This window comes from Crocodylus siamensis, chromosome 11 (assembly GCF_052110815.1).
Source record: "Crocodylus siamensis isolate JL-2025a chromosome 11, ASM5211081v1, whole genome shotgun sequence".
NCBI classification, from domain to species: Eukaryota; Metazoa; Chordata; order Crocodylia; family Crocodylidae; genus Crocodylus; species Crocodylus siamensis.
Window position 1 is genome coordinate 51,089,589 of NC_143405.1, and position 21,757 is coordinate 51,111,345.

General features: G+C 44.6%; 1 protein-coding gene across 1 annotated transcript in view; it reads left to right on the plus strand.

The window, feature by feature from the left end:
* The first annotated feature begins 6,907 nt into the window (after positions 1 to 6,907).
* Positions 6,908 to 21,757, plus strand: part of FAM149C (family with sequence similarity 149 member C) — a 55,034-nt gene continuing 40,184 nt past the window's right edge. Inside the window, exons 1-7 of the mRNA XM_090021148.1 lie at positions 6,908 to 7,337; positions 7,922 to 8,032; positions 8,734 to 8,856; positions 9,907 to 10,009; positions 11,741 to 11,941; positions 16,056 to 16,208; positions 17,873 to 17,987. Of these exons, the coding sequence (XP_089877274.1) occupies positions 6,908 to 7,337; positions 7,922 to 8,032; positions 8,734 to 8,856; positions 9,907 to 10,009; positions 11,741 to 11,941; positions 16,056 to 16,208; positions 17,873 to 17,987 (1,236 nt within the window). The remainder of the gene's footprint in view (positions 7,338 to 7,921; positions 8,033 to 8,733; positions 8,857 to 9,906; positions 10,010 to 11,740; positions 11,942 to 16,055; positions 16,209 to 17,872; positions 17,988 to 21,757) is intronic.

The window sequence follows — 21,757 nt, forward strand, 5'->3', positions numbered from 1 at the left end:
AATCTAAGTGCACTAAGCGGTTCAATGTCCCTTGGTAAGGAACAGAGAGATCTGTAAATTACATTGACTTCCACTCCCCTTAAACATACTTATATTTGCCTCTGACTTTGCACTGCAACTTCATTCCTTCATGATCCTTTAACACAGTTATACCTGTTTTAAAAGAGGTCCAGTGAGACTACATAGCCTGCCAAGGAGCCATGTTTAGTCAGTGGTACAACTAGAATTAAATTCTAAGCATCCCAGTTTCCTTCTCCTTGCCTAAACCAACTCAAATTGCAGGCCAGTTGGTCTCCTACCCTTGTCACTCCTTTCTTTGTGGTTTTTTTTTTTGGTGCGGGGGGGAGTTGTCTAAAAGTATCTAAAGTTCTCACAGAGCATGGACTTTGCCTAAAATGACTTGCACAGAAATTGCTCAAGTCTCAGCTTCCCTTTTCCTCCCCTTCATTCCCACCATCTAAAGTTAGCTTCATTGTGATCAGCCCTCTCATTCTTTTCATTTAGTAACTCCCAGGGAAACAATAGTATGTTTCCAGGCCGCCAAGGTCACATTCCCCTCGGTCACAGCCTGCCCATTTCTGGGAAGATTTTCTGCTTCTCTCCTTGTTTAATGCCATCTCCCAAGAGCTCAGTGCTCAGACCTAGAAACCATTGGTCAATGTGCACACGCTTTTGTGCTATGTGTTTAAGAATATGCCACTATCAGTGACACAAGTTTTGTCTGTCAGCAGCTAGAGGTGCAGGGCCCCAGAACCCCTGCACCTATCTCCTTGACAGCTGGCAGGCTTCATGGCCTCAGCAGGGGCTACCATCCCTGCAGCTTTCACCCTGCTGCGCCTTAACACACACAGTGTCACCCACGTCATGAGTTTTGCTTGTCCACAGCTTAAGGTGCATTTTCCCCCAAGCCCCTGCACTTAACTCCTTGAAACTTGGCAGGCTTCATGGCCTCAGCAGGGGTTACCACCAACCCTGCAGTTTTCAGCCCACTGCACCTTAACACACACAGGGCCATCTATGTCACAAATTTTGTCTGTCAGCAGCTTGAGGTACAGTTCCCCCCAAACCCCTGCACTGAGCTTCTTGAAACTTGGCAGGATTCATGCTGTCAGCAGAGATTACCACCCCTGCATGTTTCATCCAAGTCAGACAAAAAACAACAACATTATAGATATTTCATTGATTCCCCATTATACCCTATGGCTGGATCTCTGAAGTGCTTCGGAAGCTCCGAACTGCTTTGGAAAGCCTAACGAAGCCAGCGCTTTGATCTGGACATGCTGCTTCAGATGCTGAAGCGTCCAGAGCTTCTCCGGATCGAAAGCATGGTCTGGAGCCTCACACAGCCCTAGCAGTCACCTACCCTGGAAATCTTCAAAAGGAGACTGGACAGACTTGACCCCAGTTGTCTTTTCCTGCCTAGTGCAGGGGGACTGGACCCAATGATCTACAAGATCCCTTTCAGCCCCTAACAATCTATCAATCTATGAATTAAACATAATTTCTGTTTCACACTGAGGGGCCTAGAACTATATTTGGGTCCGTGTCTGCAGAGTAAAAGTAACAGGTACCACTGATTTCGGATAATATTAAACATCTTCACTCCCTTGAGAGGAGAGCGGTCTAGAGAGCAGACAGTACCCTTCCACACTCTTGCCAGTTCTGCAATTAATTCCTGCATGTGCCTTGCAACAGCCAGCTACCTTCAGCCATTCAGTAATAAATTAAAGTTCTCTGACCTTTTCATCCGCTAAGCCTTATAAAAAACATGGTTTGAGGTTCCTGAAAGTCAGTCAATAAACACCCATGCACACAATCAATATTTTATGAAGAATTTTGTAGAGAAGGGGTAGCCTCATACATATAAGCAGTTTGCCAAATTCTTGATAAGTGATCTATAAGTTTAAAACAAGCGTAGCAGTCTGGCAGGCTCTCAAACCTGATTCTGCCACTGAGCCGTATTCAGGGAATGGTGCCCTTCACTGTTTCTGTCGCAGACAATTTTCTCATTCCTTGTCTTGTTCTTATCAACTCAGACATTGCTCTAGATCAGGGTGGGCAATTATTTTGGGCAGAGGGCTGCTTACTGAATTTTGGCAAGCCATCAAGGGCCGCATGACAGGCAGCCAGGGGCAGATAAATATTAATTTTCTAAATTTTTTAGGGGCCCCACAGGCTGGATAGAATGGCTTGGCAGGCCTCATCTGGCCCGCGGGCTGCATTTTGCCCACTCCTGCTCTAGATTCTGTTCTTGCATCCATGTAAATCAATCTGAGTTGACTAATATAAGACATTGTAGGGTGGGGGAAGCATATTAGTCTTTAGATATAAAATCCAGTGTAGCTTCAATCACTGGACTCAATCAGGATCTTGGTCATTATCCATAAATTTTAGTGCACCAATTTTTAAAATGCAGATGAACAAGGCAAGTAGGTAATGGTAATCAATATTGTTCACTAGAGCTGTGCAAAGCTTCAACTTAATATTTGATTCGACAAATATTCGATATATTCGACCTTGAAAAGTGAAAGTCGAGTTGAATAGCAGCTGGTCGAATAGCTGTTGAATTGAATACCAAAAGTCGAATATTAATAGTGCGAGTCAAATATTAACAGCGCGGGTTGAATATTTGACAAGGGTCGAATATTCGACTTGCCTATACTGGATTCGCTGGGAGGGGGAAAGGAAAGTAAGGGGAGGGAGGGGGAAGGAGTACTTTCATGACTGACATTTGTGGCTGGCCAGTGACCTGTCAGCATTCTCTGAGGTCCCTTCCAATCCCAGTGCTCTGGGGGAGGGCCAGAGAAAATGCATAAAAGGCAGCAGGTTTTCAGCTCCCTGCTTTCTGCCCTGGGGTCAGTTTCTGAGCTGCTGGTGTTCTCCAGCACCTCTGCATCAGACCACGAGGGCGGGAAGCCCTGATTTTCAACAGATTCCCTGCTTGCAATGCTAGCAACAGGGATTTCTGAGAACTTGGTGCTTTTATTTTATAACTACTATTCATATTAGTTTACGCTTATATTGGATAGGGTTAGTAGTAGCCTAGGATCTATTCTATGTGTAGGAATTCAGTTTATATGTATATTTTTTATACATCATTCATTCCTTCCACCACACCAACACTTCTCAATATATTATCTACACACACAAACACATTGACATAACATCCAGAAATCTAACCCGCGGCGCCCAGCACACTTAGAGGTCCCAGTTTACATACGAAGGAACACATTATGAAGCGGGGTGGAAAGGCAGGTGGCCGCACTGGCCAGCCTGCACAAAGGGGAGCAAGGGGGGTTGCAAGCGGGAGAGCTGCAGTTTCTCCCCCCACCAAACTCTTTCTTCCCGCTACAAGGGATGAGGCAGCTACAAGCAGGAAAGAGAGGGCAGCAGCTGTGCTACCAGGGCCACTGCCTGTGCCTGAGACTCTCATGTCCAGACACAGCAGCCACAACCTCTCCCACCATAACTGCATGGTGCACAACAGCGCACTCCTCCACCCTGTGTTGCTGCCGTTGCTGAGCCTTCCCGCGCCAGAAGAAGAGCTGGCACTGGATCTGGATCTCAGTGCCCTGGCAAGGGAAGGAGGGGGAATCAGTCGAGTTTGCGCTCAACACCCCTCAGGTTTTTTCCTTTCAAGCTACGAGGTCTTTCCCAGAAGGCACTTCAGAAGGTGCCTCTGTACAGGTGAAGGCAAGAGGCTCAGCTGAGTCTGCTCTTTCTCTGGCTGTGCCTCTGACTGCTGAAGAGGGGGAGAGTTCAGCAGCATCCACAGATGCATCCGCACGCCAGAGGGAAAGGCCTAGTACTAGCATGGTCTGGGATCTTTATGAGCTGGCAGATGATCCCGCATTTGCTATCTGCGTGCACTGCCGAGCCAAAATCAGCTGGGGCAAGGGAACAAAGTGCATGACCACCTCGGGGATGCTGAATCATCTCCACAGGTACCACCACCCCTTTGCCACAGGAACAGCCCCCGCTCGCTCCACACCCCCGCCCTCCACAGCAGAGGCAGGGCACCCTGGTACATGGGGGGCAAAAGGGACCAGTTGCAAATGCAAGCAGGTCACCCAGACCATCGGGGAGATGCTTGCTCTGGATGGCCAGCCCTTCGCCTTTGTTGAGCGGCCAGGGTTCAGGCGGCTCCTGGCACTGCTGGCTCCATCTTACCAGGTGCCCGCATGCATCACCTTCAGCAGGACGGTGGTGCCCTCCCTATACGAAGCATGCAGGGAGCACTTGAGGGAGGAGCTGCACAAGCCAGGTCTGCAGGTGACCGTACACTTCACCTCAGACATCTGGAGCAGCTGGGGAGGAGATTAGGCGTACCTCTCCCTCACAGGGCACTGGTGTGGCCAGTCAGGCCATCGGTGGGCTCTCCTCCGGGTGATGGATGAGTCCCACACAGCAGCGGAGATAAGGGGGGCCATGAGCCGCATGGTGCAGGGGTGGCTGGGCGTTGGGCAGGGTGAGCTCACCCGCAGCTTCATGGTCACCGACAATGGGGCCAATGTGGTCAAGGCAGTCCGTGATGCCAACTTTGCTGGTATTCGCTGTGTGGCACACAATTTGCATCTGACTGTGACAGGCACCTTGGAGGGGGACAGGGCTGCCAGTGATGGCACCAGCAACACCAGCAGGCTTGTTTCCAGATGCAGGAAGGTGGCAGGCTACTTCCACTGGAGCATCAAGGGGGGCAAGATGCTGTGGGACAAACAAGCAGAGCTAAATGTCCCGCAGCACAGATTCATGCAGGACATGGAGACTCGGAGGGACTCCACATACCCGATGCTCGAGAGGCCGGTGCAGCAACAGAAGGCCATCCATGAGCTGGCCTTGCCTGGGGAGATTGGGATCAGCGGCCCCCTGACCAAAGCTGAGTGGGATGCCATCTCCCAGATCTTGCTGGTCCTCAAGCTCTTCCTCGAGGCCACTGAGACCCTCAGTGCTGCCGATGCCTCCTCAGCCAGGTGGTGCCCATAGTGAAGGAGCTCCACAGCCAAACGGAGAGCTTCCTGGGGACCGATGTCCCTGGCTGGGGCAGGCCACTGTCACCAGATGTGCAGGCCCTGGTGAGGCAGCTGAAGGAGGTCTTAGGAAAAGGCTTGAACCCTTGGGGTCCAACTCAGTGCATGTGCTGGCCGCCATCTGTGACCCGAGGGTGAAGGGCACCGTATGTGGCAGCGAGACGCCGAGTCCCTGGAGGGAGGTACTTATGAAGACAGTGACGGAGGCGGAGGCGGGGGGAAGTGGGACAGGGGGATCCACTGCCTGAACCCAGCCCCGAGCCAGTCTTCCCCTCCCCCGCAGGCGCTGCCAATATGGGCGAAGGCCATGGCAAACATGAGGGGGTCCAGACCCACCAGAGCCCAGGATCAGGCAGACAGCCCTCACACTGCAGTGTCTGCCTATCTTGCCGAGCCCGTGGAGCCCCTGGCCTGCGACCCCTTGGCCTGCTGGGCACCCCGCAGCCCGATGTGGCCGCATCTGGCCACAGTTGTCCCGGGAATCCCTGTCCTGTCCACCGACCAGCGTGCCAAGCGAGAGGGTGCTCAGCGTGGCTGCGGGTGCTGTGACACCCACCGCACCTGCCTGGAGCCTGGTTTGGGGGAGCAGCCGGTGCCCCTCAGGGTGACCCCGCTGCCGGGGGCCCATGCGCCGGGAGCAGACGGAGCGAGCGCCGCCCTCCTCGCTCCGTCTGTGTCACGAGTTGTGCCTGCCAGCAGCCGAGGGTGCAGTTTCCCCCAGAGCCCTGCACCTAGCACCGTGGAAGCTGGCGGGCGTCGTGGGCTCCTCAGGGGCGAGCAGGCCGGCAGGTTGGGGCTCCCTGTGGCTCTCCACACAGAAGTCACAGGCGGTTTTCTCTCAAGAATTTGGGGTGCAGTTTCCCTGCACCCCCGAACCTATCTTGTTGAAACTTGGCAGGCTTTGTGGGCTCCTCGGGAGCTACCGTTCCCGCAAGTTTCATCAAGATCAGACAAGAAATGCCAACGTTATAGCCTGCCTCGCCCTTCCCCATTGTAGCCTATTGGGAAGTCGAAGCAGCTCGAATATTCGACTGAGCTTCGATCTCGAGTCCAAGTGGACCTACTTCAACTCGAAGGGGACGGCAAATTGAAGCAGGACCCGGTTTAATATTCGGCATGGCTGTTGAATTGAATATTACCTGCTCTGCACAGCCCTATTGTTCACCTTTTAACCTTCATTCTCCCTCACATTTTTTCTACTGACCTCTTTTTTGTGATGTGTCCAACTTAGATTGTAAACTCATCTGCTTTTAAAAACTTTGCCTGCAAATCACCAGGCACAATAGTGGCAGGAGGGAAATAGCAAGAAACAGTCCTAACCTTCATGCTGGGAGTGCTATGCGCTGTTAGCCAGATGCCATGTTCCCACTCAGAGGTGGCTGCATTTCCGTGGAGGGCGAAGTGATCTGTGGGTAAATTAGTCCAACCCACTAGTAGCAAATCAAGTAATGTCCTATGGAGTAGTTAAATAGTTGGAAATTTCAGTTGAAAGATGCAGAAAAGCTTGGCACAGCAGAATGGTTTTGAGTTGGTCTAATAAAAGATATCAGATTTTCCCAAAAAACCTTGTCTGCCTATGTCCTTAGACCAACACAGCTACAACCTACACCCCTGTAAGTTTTTCAGTATTACATTTCATCAGGCTGTGTAATGCATTCTGCCAGGATAAAAACTGATATCCTATATTTATGTAAATGATTATTACTTCAGTTATAACCAATGCTGGCATTAACCCTGTTAATTCCAGTGAAACACTTTTTTGGTCACCCTGACTACAGAACCAGTCCATTAGCAAAGAGATTTTTGCATCCTCTTTTGTTTGTTCCCCAGATCACCACTTCAAGTAAAGTAGCCACAAGTGAAATGACTGCATCGCCAACATGAATGCCAAAAGAAGTACTGTCAAACTGTTTGAGGAGATTAAAGCATCCGCTCCAGAAATTCTGGCCCAAATCATCCAGCTCCTTGCAACGTGCCATAAGATGGGCATTCATGTGCCTCGAGGGATCAAAAACATCTTTGAGTTCACCTGGGAGGAGCTAATAGTAACACCCCCCAGGAAGGTTGCCACTGGTGACTACTTTCCCATTGTCCACTTATCTCCAGCCTTGGGAAACTTATCCTCTGGCTCTGTCTGCAAGCCCCACATTGCAAAAAGAACTACCATCAGAGGTGCAAGGCTAGAGCCAAAGTATGCATCTCCTTCAGCTGAAAATCAGCAGATACTCTTCAGGTTCCAACAAAGGTCCATCCACCTGCTGAGTGAACTCCTCCAGCTGAAGATGCAGGCGATGATCAATTCCGTTTCTCGTAAGGACACCTAAGTGATTGCATTACATTATTTTTGTTACACAAATCACAGTGGAACCTATCTTTATGTTAGAACATTAACCTTGATGGGAAACCCTTGTGATCATTTAATGTGCTGGGATCTGGTTGTGACAAAAACACTTGGTATTCTACTATGCAGCAGGTCATTCATTCAACTAGTTATTCCTAACTGGTGCCCTGGACTCCCTTGTTTTTGCCTGTTATAGGGTGTTTTTGATATTTTGGCTATTATTGCTGATTAGTGTGAGTGAGGTTGAAGTGATCTGAGGGATTCCTTCACTCAACAATTGCCTGCAAACACAGGGGACCAATCTTGATGGCCCAGGATGCCCTTTCTAGCTCTGTATTCTAATGCTTCAATGCCTTTGAGCATATAGTAATTCACATATCTTTCTACATTGTAGTTAAACTGGTCTGATATGCTGAGCACCATGATCCAGGCTACAGGAAGACAGCATATTAACACTTACTGTGCCTAGCGAGAAATCTGATTGTGGATAGAAGATGGCCTAAATAGGGAGAGCAGTTTCATTTTTAGTTCACTACGGATGTTTGTTCCTCAGGTTACAGCACTGATGACACTAGCAAGAAGTTTTTGGAAGCTGCTAAGCTGCTGCGCCCCAGGAATCAGGAGGATGCTGCTGAATTAATGGCACAAACACCCAAAAAAAAAGGTGGGGAAAGAAAATTGTGGCCATGTTTTGGAAGGTTGCAATAACATTGTCCAAATACCACTTTTACTATGTGAACCATTTTACAGTGGATTTTCCATGGCTTTAGCACCACTTGCTATACCCAATTCATTAATATGAGAATTCCTCAGGGCGCCAGCCATGATTAGGATTCAATGTGAAGCACTTTCATTGAATCATAGAAAATTAGGGCTGGAAGGGACTTCAGGAGGTCACATCTAGTCCAACCCCCTGCTCAAAGCAGGACCAGCCCCAACTAGATCATCCCAGCCAGGGCTTTGTCAGGCCAGGCCTTAAAAACTTCCAAGGATGGAGATTCCACCACCTTTTACAAGGAAAGAGACTATACCTGCCCTGAAGAACTTACATTCAAAATAGGCAGGACAGCTGCAGGGTGGGAGAAGGAAGTATAATTATCCTCATGTTACAGAGGAAGAATGGAGGCAAAGAGAGGTTGAGTCATGAAAAGCACTGTGGAAACTGTGTTTAGATCTCCTGGGTCCCAAGATCTTTTATCCTCTCTTCTTCCAGCCCCAGATGTATGAATAAAGCCAGACATGAATTGTGATGCAACTGAAGTTGGCAACAATTTTTTTCATTTTATTTTATTCGCCTTTATTGTTATTTTTGTTCATCTGAAAGTCAGTTTTAACTTTCTAAGCGTATGTTTTGCTTAACCCCAGTGTTACACGGCATGTACAGGACCATCCAGATTTCTTCCACCATTCAAATTGTACACCAGGTCCCCATGTCCTGCATCAGCTTCTCGCTTTCATCAAAGACGAACAAACAGCTACAGCCTCAATGTAAGCACAACTTCTAGGCAACCTCTCACCTCTACCTTAAATAACAACTGCTTCCCCCCACAATGAGTTTATGAGAGCAAAAGAGGGACACCACTTGCCTCCACGATAGGAAGCCTCTGAAATGAACAAACACAAAACCAACAAAAACTCTGAAAAAAGCACTGTCCATCATAATGCATGGCATTTTTGTACAGTGTCCATCTTGCTCCAAATTACACTGCTTATATCAGTAAATATACCAGTATATAAAATAGGACACCATGCAGCATGGAGGCAGTGGTGTTTTGACTGAACTGTCCCTCATATGCATTTACAAGGCTCCTATTACTAAGATATCTGAACCACCCTCACTTATTTGTCGTGTATTCATCAGCATAACATCCGGGGGAGAGCTAGGGAAATGTTGACCTCTTCATTTGCCCATTGGAGAATGGAGGTACAATCAGGCTATGTGATTTGCCCAGGATCTCACAGAAAATCTGAAAACAAATATTCACTGACCTGAAACAGAGACTCCTAAATCTCACTGAAATGTTTCACTCTTCACTGGTTCATCTGTTCTCCCCCTTCTCTGGACTAAACTGTCTTCAGGACATTTTTATCCAAATACACTTTTAACTGTTAGTATCTTTTTACTCTCCCTGTTTTCCTTCATGATTCTTTCCCTCAGCGCTACCTTGTGTTCACACATGGGAGCTGCATGTGTTGACTCGGTCTCCATTCAGTTAGACTTGGATCTGGTCAAAAAAGCATTCAAATTTCAAAATTTTATGAGGACAAATGGTGTGTTTTTCTTGAAAAAATGTTCCTACTCTTTGGCTTTAATTAAAGTGCCTAATAGATATGACAGAGCAGGGGTTGAGGAGGGGAACACTGCCCTTCAGAGACCAGCTCTGTTTTTAAAAGAAAATTACTGCAGCTTTGTGACACCTACAATTTTTCCTTGCTAACGAAGAGCTTGACTGCCCCTTACCTCACATAGATTCTCAGGGGAAGGGTCTACAAATGTGGTTGTTCATATATAGTAACTCACCACTGGCTTTTTTTCAGCTTCTTCTAAATTTAAAGCCGTGCAGGAGACACCACCTGTGCACCAGCAGTTTGATCCCTGCCCTGAGGCCAGACAGAAGCTCAAAGAAATGTGCCAACGTATGTAAGCATCCCCAATGGCTGCACTTGGTGAAATGGACTGTAGAGGGATGCAACTGGACATGGCAATGGCCTAGTTACACTCATGGTCATTTAGTCACATAGCATGTCTCTACCAATAACCAGAACAAGATTCTTAGAGAAAAGTGTCAGAAACCCTGTAATGTGGGATATCCACTCACAGGCAAGGTTTCCACCTAAACTCCGTCACTTAGATGTTGGTTTACATGGGAGCATGAACATTTGCAGCCCTCTACAGAGCTTGTCCTGTCTAAATGTTCCAATTGCTACCTGCTTTTTCAAGTGTCTATTTCCTACTGAAAGTGTCAGTAAGGACTAGCCCCACAGCCCCAGCTAGTGATGAGGGATCTCTCTTTTTTCCTGAATCAATAGAATGTAATTATTTTGGGTTGATTGATGGTTTCCCCCCATCTGATTAACTCCAGGTTTACAGGCAATATGCGTTTGGAACAATTATGCTTGTTTATGTGACTTAAAGGCAAGTACATCTTATAAATATCCAAGTAAAGAGAGAGCTGGTGCAGGCTGAAAAATGCCATCCAAATTTGCTGAAAGATCATTTTTCACAGCAATCCATGCTCCATGTAGATAATGCCTGTCATCCTGAAAGAGCACACAGTTCGTTAAAAACCGGAGGGATTATGTGTTTGCCATTGAAATAAGGCCATTTTAGCTGTAAAGGGTAACATCCCATCTGCATCAATGCACTGATATTATGGGATGGAGAAGTTTCTGTAACTGAAATCATAGGAGGAATTTGTGAGGTCACAGTGCACTCGCACAAGTGGGAATTTAGCAGAGATCCTGTGGTAAAGCCTCCTGTTTGTGTGAAACATGCCATCAAGTCTTTATCAGTCAAAAGTAGATAACTAATTGGTAAATATAAATGAGAGGAAAAAATCAATATTAAATGGAAAGGGATGAACTACATATGGAAACAGAATACCCCAAATGTCCAGCGTATTGCACACATGTCAGTGTGAAAAAGAAAAGAAAATCCAAAACAATTACAGTACTATAGAAAGAAGAAGGAATAGGCATTTCACAGGATAGCAAATGGGTATGACCCGTTCAGTTCCATTTTGCCAAGGGGAATACAGACCGTGGAGGCAACAGTGACAGTAGTTACCATCTGTTGGCTGGTTACAAGGCCAGTATTAAGTCCTCCTGGTTCTCATTTGGAAGGTATCCACTTCATAACATAATAGATAATAGATTTTTTGTCAGTCTATGCACAAAAGTCCAAGGACTGTATGAATGAGCCACCAAGACGGAAAATTCCCCCCACTCGCCCTTCTTGAAATAGTCTGTCCAGGTCAAGGACAAGGTACATTCATGAGTGTAGAGGGTTGGCAGTAGCTTACACTGACTCTAATTGTGCAGTACTTGTTTTATGGATGGATTTCTTGACACCTTTCAGAAGCAGCAAACTCAGCACTTTGTTAATAGAGGGAAAAAATTAGAAAAAGTCTTTGCGGGGGGGGAGGGTGCGGGAAAGCTGACGGTGCCTTTTCTTGAAAGGTGTCAGAAAGAGCCTAGTCAACAGAAAAATCTGTACAGCACCTGCCACAGAATATGTATGGAAAGACAGTACTCCACTGAGGTAAATCAATGGAGTTATGCCCATTCATACCAGCTGTGGACCTGAGCCATTGGCTTCATGTATTTAGACTGTATGTTGAAGCAGACGCCGCCTTTATCCTTTTTACTGTAGAGAGGAAGAGAAAGCTGCAATCAAAGCCAAGGGCCACACCAGGCCCCTAATACTGCGCAACTATGCGGCTACACTCGTATCACCATCCATTTCTGTCCGGAAACCTAGGACTGGTGGACCACAGGTTCACCAGCCCACAGTTCCCAAGACTGACGAGATCAAGTTCTATTTTGCCTTTCCCGATGGGGCATCATTAATTTTGTATCCTTCTACTGAAAGCAAAGGAGAGGGTCGGACTAGCAGAAAGTAGCCAGCACTTACCAGCTGAGTGCAAGGGGAGGCTGTGGTGAGCAGCCCTTGGGAAATCAACCCTGAGGTAGGGCATATCATTCCTCAAGTATTAAAGTGACTAGATTACAAAAGGTTCCCCAGGGAGAACTGGGAATGACACAGTAGCAGCACAAATGCCATCCTTCCTTCTGGTCCACCAAGTATCAAAATGTACAGAGGGGGCCACACTTTCAGACCTGGGGCATTATGCTTAGTTGTCTAGAAACCTAGACATTAGGAAAATCTTATATGTCATTTTTTAAGGCTCCTACCACAGAGAAAGCAATCATTTGTTGAAATCAGAGAAATTAGCCTGGATTTCTGTGAGAGAAAGTGCAGACTAGCAAGTAATGAGATTCAGCCTCATTCCAGCCTCTTGTCTGCAGCTGGAGCTCCCTCCTGTATGCCCTTGTACTTCTCTACACCCTGGCATAACAGAGTCAAGACAAAAAGATGAGTTCTCCTGGGTCTTTTAGGCTTCAGGGATTTTCAAGGGCTGCTTTTACTACAAGTATTATGAGCAGCCAGTGACACATTAACCTTTCCTATTCCCTCATCTGAAACTAAATTTGTTCCCCCACTGCCATCCCCTAACTCCATGCATCTTGATCCAAATGATCAGAGAGCCATCTAATGGAATCTGATAAAAGGTACAAATAAGCTACTTTGAAGGAAAAAATGGAAGAATTTATAGCACTTGGCTTTGTTTTCTTATACCTTCTGGATGGTGTCCCTCTTTTAGTATCTAATTCAAATCCCAAATGAAGTCAGTGAGTTTTCACTGGCTTCAGGGATGGATTCCCTTTATTTTTGGCATCTGACCCTTAGGTGAGCACACCTTTACTAGCAAGTAGCTAGAGATAGGTGACTAGCAAAAGAATCAAGGGCCATTTTCACCAACCTCTAAAAAGCTTAAATGTTCAGCCAAGCTTTATCTAAGATATCTATTTTTATCCTAAGCTCATTGAACTGAGACAGGAATATTTTTTTATGGAATATCCATAGCTTTCTGCTGGAGTGGAAATACCATAAGAAAAGTTACTTTTATGACCACTTATTGAGGACCTGCTCATAATATTTCTATTGATTCAAAAGCTTTCATTTGTCTACAAGAGATTTCCAGTGAAAACAGACAGAATCTCTCAGTCAGAAGAAAGTACAGTTGCTGTTAGTATTCAGACCCCAATGTAGTCAAGGTGATATAAAAATGTAGCTGGCTACATGGATTAGACTAAGTTAGATTTTTGTCTTGCTTGGTCTGGTCCCAGTTACAATCACAAAATGCGGCAACTCTGTTTAGTATTATAAATTAAATTCTTATTTGTACTATGGTACAAAAGTCCTGGACCTGGGAATGGGGCCCTTTGTGTTGAGCACTGCACCAGCACAGGGCAAAAGATGGTCCAGGCCCAAAAATCGATTAAGCATGTAGTGCAGTGTTGTTAGAAAGGTAACCTCACCGGCCTGAACTCTTGGAGAATACCAGGGCATGCACAGTTTCAAAGGAAAAGTCTAGGCTTGAAACCATCATTTTATGCTTCTGTGGTAAATTTTCCCAACGCTAATTATAACCCAGTGATTTTCACTGAAAGCCTTTTGGGTGTCATAGCGGGGACCATTGACATTCATCTGTCATTCACAATTAACTCTCCACAGCCCTCCCAGTAGACCCCTTATTGGGTCTTCTGCTAATTTTCTATTCTACTTTAGTTTGCTTCTTATGCCACTTCTGCCTGCCAAAACTGGGTAAATTGCTGACTTAAGGAGAGCAGTGAGGAGAAAGAAAGAACTAGGAAATGCAGCTTGTTTCCCAGGCCTATTTAATTTTCATAAATTAAACTTTCAGTTCCAGTCCTTCAGGGAGTTCACAGACAGTGAAGAGGTGAAGTGGGATAGAGCGCTGCTGAAAGACGACCCAGTCCTTAACTCCATCTCTAAGGGAATTTCTGCCCATTACCTTCTGTAAAAAGCTGCTTGGCTGCAGTTCAGTTTGTGGTTGCTTCACAAGAGCTCATGTTCAAGTTGACCTTTTGACTGCACTGGGTATTAAGAATTTAAAACTCCTACTCCAAGATTTCATATTATTTCTCTAGTTTAAATGAGTCCATTCATCACATTTTATCCAGTCTCATGCTTTCTGATACAGTGTTTTAAACACAACAGGCTCATTTGGAGACCTTTTCACTCTCTTTTTTACTCCAGTTTGAGCTCTTCACTTTGGTTAATAGAATCAATTGCTGCAGTGTTAGTTATGAAGATGTCAGTGAATTAAGTCTTTACAGAATTGGCTTCTACAGAAAGAGACAGACTCAGTGCTCAGTCAGACAGTCGTTATTCAGCTGCCAATAATGTAACCCAGTCACTAGAAGTTTAGCAAAACATGTCTCATTACAAAGGATGGAGGTGAATTTTGGAAGTACTATAGCTTTGAGCTGGTGTTACTGCTATGCAAAAGCCCTGTTTAACTGGAATACACAATAGCAGGGTGGTATCTTTGTCACTGATTGTTACTGTCAGATAGAGAAATTAGTGTTAAGTTTTCCCCCCCGCACACATGAAGCCACCTATTTACGTGTCAGTCTGAATGACTGACTTCAGCACTTGAAGAAAACTAGTAGAGAGAACAAAAGTCACGTCTCCCTGGAAGAACATGTTGTGCTCCCGGCTTTGTGACAACCTACAGAAAAGCTGTTTGGATAATGGGTGTTGGTTGTAGCCTTGTTGGTCTAAGGAACATAGGCAGACAAGGTTATTTGGGTAAATCTGACATCTTTTATTAGATCAACTCAAATAGTTGGAAAAAATCTTCTTTGGAAGCTTTCGAGAAAAATTCTTCTTCACAGGCTTTGGGGTACAGACATCCATCTTCAGGCCTGAATAAACCCGTTGGGTACAACCACCCACCTTCAGGCCTGAAGAAAGGTGTTTGCACCCAAAAGCTTGCAAAGAAGAATTTTTCCAACTATTTTGGTTGATCTAATAAAAGATATCAGATTTACCCAGAGAACCTTGTCTGCTTGGATAATGACTTGCTCCACCTAACATTCCAATGAGAATAAAAAGAGACAAAAATGTTGTCAAAACTTACAACAGAAAATGTTACCTTTTTGTCAGAAAGCCCCAGCACAATATTTTTCAGCAAAAAATTGTCAAAGTCTGAAAAGATATAGCCAACATTTTTGGATGAAAATGTTTTATGTTGTGATTGAATCTTTTTTTTTAAATGTTGGTAAGTACTTCCTAGAAAAAAAAATTAATCAACACCCCCACCCAACCCAAGTTTTCTGTCTAAACAACAACAAAAAAACTGACAGAAAATTTGTTGACCTGTCCTAACCAGCCTTATCTCAACTGCTAGTGGAACAGCTGCTCTCTCAGCTCACTGAACAAGTTAATTTTTGTGGTGTCCCTCAGTCGTCCTACCTTCTGCCTTACCTGTAGATATTTTTGAAGGCTTGGAAAAGCATGAGCTTTCATCCTACTTAGCAACAACCTATAAGCAATAACACACAGAAAACAAAGGCATAAATGTTTCCTTTGTATACCAAAATTTCTATACATTGTTTATTTAAAAAATGCATATAAGCATCTTTCCTCAATAAAGTTGCTAATTACAAAAGAAACGTAACCCCCCATTCCTTAATATTACTTACATTTATTTGAACCCATAGTAAAAAATGATGAATCTTATACTCTACTTTAAACTTGTCCAGCTCAGATTCTGGCAAATACATGAACAAAGTTTGTTCCAGAGGGCTAGGGCAAATGTATTCACTTCAAAGCTCTTTTGTAATTTAGGACTCAGACTTTTCTCACTACATGAGCAAGTACTATGAACCCCAGGAGGTTGGCCAAATTCATTCAGGGTGGAATAAAACAAATATGGCTACTCTGAGAGGGGAAAAAATGTGTTAGGTGTTAAGGGATCCAGCAGAAAGAACCTAAATGAAGGCTACATATACTGTGGCAATTCACAGCTAGAAAGAGCATCTCAGGAACATTATTTCACATATCAGTGTTGATCGTACTTGACAATCTGTATAAGTTACCCAACAGGGCATATTGCTGTTTGCCAGCTCCCTTTATGCTGCATGGGAAAATGTATCACCCTTCTCTTTAATGATTTTCCAAGTCCAGATGTTTTAGGTTGTTTTGCAGCTGAAGGCCAGGCATGTGTGCATTATTCCTTCAAAACCCGGTGAGTGGATTTTAACTTCTTCCTATCATGTAGATAAATCAGTGGAGCTGGTGCATGGGAGGAGAACATAGGTCTATTTTCCAAAGCCGCTGAACACCTGCATTGACCTCTTGGAAATATGTGCACTTATTAACTTGAGTGTTTGACTGACTCCCAGACTGGAAATGTTGGAGGCATCAGCAGTAAAGCCATCAGAGAAAGGAGTAAATGCTATAGTGTTACAGTATCGTATGTCATTATATGCAATATCGAATATAAACTGTAACTATATTGAAAGACTGAAGGGCCCTTTTTGTGGAATAGGGTTTGGAGATAATATTGCAAGGATGGCTTTACGTGAAAATAGAAAAGGACACTGCTGTGTATTGCATGTGATGCCATCCTATTACAGGCACAGCCCTGTTTGAGCATGCTGCTGAGACATCAAAATACTAATGTTTAAAAGTAACTGCAAGAATGATGGAAATAGGGAGGGGCTTTCTAAAAGTCTTTCTAAAGGAAAAACGTATTTCTCGACCATAACTTTACATTTCTATTCTAAGGTAGGAGGACTTGCCAGTGCTCCTGGAGTATGGGTTTTTTTCATGCCTTAAATGTAACAATTCATTAGATACTAGTGCCACATCACTTCAAGATGAGGTACCTGGGAACATTTTTCTTCAGTCATTAGGTTTCTCTATCCAACTTTTATCAGTTTAGTTGCCAATACTGAAAAAAACCGAGGCATGTGTGTAACTTCATGCATACAAGTAATAACTCAAGTGTGCAAGTGTTTGCAAGACTTGAATGTTAATTATTCTGTCTTGTATCTGTTTGTGTTATAGCTAATAAAAAGCAAAACACTTCACACTCCAATTGTGCCTTCTAATCCAAGGAAACCAACATACTTTTCCAAGCATTAATTAATTATGCATGTAAAGAACCCTATAAGGGGGAGATGATCATTTCCACTTTACTGCTAAGTAGAATAAAGGCATGGAGAAGTAAAGTGTCTCACCCAAGATCACATAGCTAGTTGCTGACAAACATAAGAACAGAATCCTGAGATCTGAACTCCAACCAAATGGCTCTTCTTTGTTAATAGTAATTGAATACACCTTCAGAAATATCTCGTCATGTACCACTTACAATTCATTGGAGCTTTGTAACATTTTTATAGCACATGTATGAATCTAACCCCAGTGTTATAATTAATGCTCAATGATGACTACAATGCATCCCACACCCTCAAGGAAAAGGTCATCAGAGACTTGAGCTATACATACAGAAGGGGACCAAAACAGAGTGAAGTGGTAGAGTGGTACAGTACAAGCTTTGGATTGCAGATTGTCTGATGTAATGCTTATGGAAAGAGCAGAGTGAGCCCCTGAAGATGCTTATATCTTTCAGAAATGTCTACCCACCAGATGGTTCAGATGCTTCATTTGAATTGGCTATGATAACCAGCTCATATGTCATTTGTGGTTTCTTTACAAATGCAAGAAATTACTCCAACACACCAAAAACAGACACCTGGAATGTGAATCAACCCAGTTTTTCAAAGTTACTCTCTTTCACTTATAAGAGTATAAGGACATTTTGTTGTGATCTCCCCCAGAATTGGATGTTCACTCCTGTTATTTTATCCAATTAACACAAAGTCTAACTACTTTTTCTCTGCTCAGCTGTTCGCTTGCATTAATGATGGATCTTGGAGGAGGAAGTGTCAGGGACAGAGATGGATATGTAACTCATGAATGGACTTGGTCTTCAGGGACTTTTCAGTCTTTAGAATTTCAGGTATAAAACTACGCTCTTGTTGAGTGTCAGTATTCCAAGAGTTACGAGAGTCTAAACCTATAAATATTTTCCAAAGTCCCTGTGTGAGTGGTGGTGTTCACTCTGTCAGTGTCTTCTGTTTGATGAAACAGTGGTTTTTATCTATTCCCTTTGATGTTACTTTTGTTTTGATCCAGGATTAGAATCATAGAAAGTTAGGGTTGGAAGGGACCTCAGGAGGTCATCTAGTGCAACTCCCTGCTCAAAGTAGGACCATCCCAGCCAAAGATTTGTCTAGCCAGGCTCTGAAAACCTCCAAGGAAGGAGCTTCCACCAACTCTCTGGGTAATCTGTTCCAGCGTTATATTACCCTCCTAGTGAGAAAATTCTGCCTAATATCTAACTTAAACTTCCCTTGCTGCAACTTGAGACCATTGCTCCTTGTTCTGTCAACTCTCACCACTGAGAAAAGTCCAGCTCCATCCCTTTTCGAATCTCCTTTCAGGTAGTTAAAGACTGCTATTATATCCCCTCTCAGTCTTTTCTTCTCTAAACTAAATAAGCCCAGTTCCCCCAGTCTTTCCTCAGAAATCATGACGCCCTCAACCACCTCACCATTTTTGTTGCCCTCTGCTGGACTCTCCAATTTGTCCACATCCTTTCTGTAGCAGGGGGAGAAAACTGAACACAGTACAGGCAGTCCTTGACTTACAAGATTTCAAGTTACAACATTTTGCACTTACAACGTTTATAAATTGACACCCTGTTTCAACTTTGACATCAGTTTCGACTTTCCAACGCTTGATTTGACCTGATGCCACGCCAGTGAACAAGTTTGCTGCATCGCTCATCTCCCTGGAGAACATCTGTCCATACTTCCTTGGACACTTTCTTTAAGAAAGCAGATAAGACTCCAGAAAAGCCTGCAGCCAAGAGTTCTGAGAAGACTCCAGCCATGAACCTTTCAAAAAGTCCAACCAAGAGCTCTTCAAAAAGTCCAGCAAAATCACCTCAAAGAAGTCCTTCCAAATCAATATGATTGCTATTGACAATAGAAATACATTAATGTAGCTATATTACTCATCTATAATTGATTGAGTACAAAATTCTGGGTTATTTTTATGAAAATAGAGAAAACAGAGTATCAGGCCTTTGTTCAGGAACCAATCCCCCATTTATAACATTGTTTCCTATGGGAAAATTGGTTCTGAGTTACAACTTTTTGACTTAAGGTGCGGCTTTCAGGAACCAATTGTATCGTAAGTCTGAGGACTGCCCGTACTCCAGATGTGGCCTCACCAGTGCCGAATAGAGGGGAAAAATCACTTCCCTGGACCTACTGGCAACACACGTACCAATGCATCCCAGTATGCTGTTAGCCTTCTTTGTAACAAGGGCACTCTGCTGGCTCATATTCAGCTTATTGTCCATTGTAACCCCCAGGTCCTTTTCTGCATGTTGCTGCCCAGCCAGTCAGCCTCCAGCCTGTACTGGTGCATGAGATTTTTTCATCCTAAGTGCAGATTTTTGCAGTTGTCCTCGTTGAACCCCATGAGATTCCTTTTGGCCCAATCCTCCAATTTGTCTAAGTTACTCTGAATCCCAGCTCTACCCTCCAGCGTATCTACTACTCCCTACAGCTTGGTGTCATCTGCAAATTTGCTGAGGGTGCACTCCATACTTTCTAGTCTTCCTGCACATGAGGATGGTTTGTTCCTGCGCTCTCTAAGACTTCTTTGTACTGCCAGCAATCCTGGACTCCTCTTTAGGCCTGTGTGAATAGGGAGGTATTTGATTTAGATTTGGAAGCGGACAATTTGGAGGACAGTTATTTGATTCAGAGATTCAGATCACTGTCCCGAATTGATTCAGCCAAATTGGGGTTTGAAAATTTGGCGCTGATTCAGAGAGATTCAGTGATTCGGCCATAGACTATAATGAGGAATCAGTGAAATACCTATAACTGTCATTTTTTGGCAGATTTGGATGAAAACAGCAGGAGTGGTAGCCCCTTCTGAGGGCATGAAGCCTGCCCAGTTTCAAGGAGATAGGTATAGGGGTTTCTGGGAAACTGTACTCAAACTGCTGAAAGCAAAACTAATGTCACTTGTGTGCATTAAGGCAGATTTGGATGGAAACAGCAGGGATGGTAGCCTGTAACAGGGGGCCTTCCCAGTGTTGGTTAGATCTCTGCATACCCATCTGTTTCTGGGCCATCCGCCCTGCCCTCTTTTGCCCAGGCAGAAACAGCTCACAAAAGGGACAGAAAGGCTGCAGACAGAGGCTTATATGCTGTTTCTATGTCCACCCCCCAGAGCACTGTGACTGGAAGGGGACTCAGGGAAAGATCACAGTCACTGGCCAGCTACATGTCAGTCTTTCCCCACCATGCTCCCCCTCCCTCTTCTCAGTTTCTGTTCCCCTGAAAGGCTGCCTTCTGAATCTTCAAATCCTTTTCTGAATCTTTTCCAAATCAATTAGGAGGCTCCAAATTGATTTGGAGGGGTTTCTTGATTCAATTTGGATATGGTGATTCGGCCTCCAAATCAGACTGAATCTTCTCCGAATTGAATTGGCACCTGAAGCTTTGCACACCCCTACTCCTCTCCCTCTTAGTCTGGCTTCCCAGGGGACCTTTCCCATGAGTTCCCCGAGTGAATCAAAGTCTGCTTTTCTGAAGTCCAGGGTCCTTGCTCTGCTGCTCTCCATTCTTTTTTTCCTTAGGATCCTGAACTCAACCATCTTGTGGTCACTGCTACCCAAGTTATCATCTACTACTACATTCCTCACCAGATTTTCCGTGTTTGTGAGTGATGGGTCAAGAAGAGCATGGCCCCTAGTTGGCTGCTCCAGCACTTGCACCAGGAAGTTGTCCCCAGTACTCTCCAAAAACTTCCTGGATTGCCTGTGCACTGCTGTATTTCCCTCCCAGCAGTAATCTGCATGTAATCAAGCCTGCAGTGATAGAATCTTGGAGAAATGGAATTCGTAATCTCAGTTTCCAGCTATCATTTCTTGATAAAGTAGGGGCTACAGCTTCATTTATTCCAAGCAGCAGCTGTATGTCACCAGAATAAGAGCTTCATGTTGCATAAAGGCTAAGATTATCAAACTTCCTAAGAATAAGGGTGCCTAATTCTGACTACTTTTCATGGAAATTTGGCATCCAAATCACTTAGATGCCTTTACAACTCTCAGCCAAATTATTCAGCATCAACTTAAATCAAAACAAACTTGATATTTGCAAACCAGAAACATCATTGCACTGAAGGAAAAGTATCTGACATTGGGCCCTCTGGAATGATTATACCAGTGGGGGCTAACCTTTTTCAAAGGCATGCCATAAATTAGCCCCAAGCCCTCCCTGTGTGCCACTCTGATCCACTTCCTCTGCCTGATTTGCTGCTTTGCTTTCTGCCCTATTTTCCACTGAACTGCCTGTCCCATTCTCAATCAGCCACATGCCACAAAGAGAAGCTGCTCATGCCACATGTGGCACACGGGCTTCAGGTTAACTACTCCTGATTTACACCATGCCTTTATTTTATTTCTGTGTGAGCACCCACCAGTTCAATAAGTTAAGATTCTAATGAAGCAGCTGTAAGTGTCAGAATTCAGGAGTCCTGAGGATCTGTGAGTAATTCACAATTTGTAACTTTGAGTAGTTTCCTACATTTATTTTCCCTCCCTTCTGCAGAACCCCTAGCAGTTCACTTTGGTTCCAGTTTTGACACTACAGATAGTAGTTTCACATCAAAGTGAGGCAGACGTGAATTCTGGCACCTCTTGAA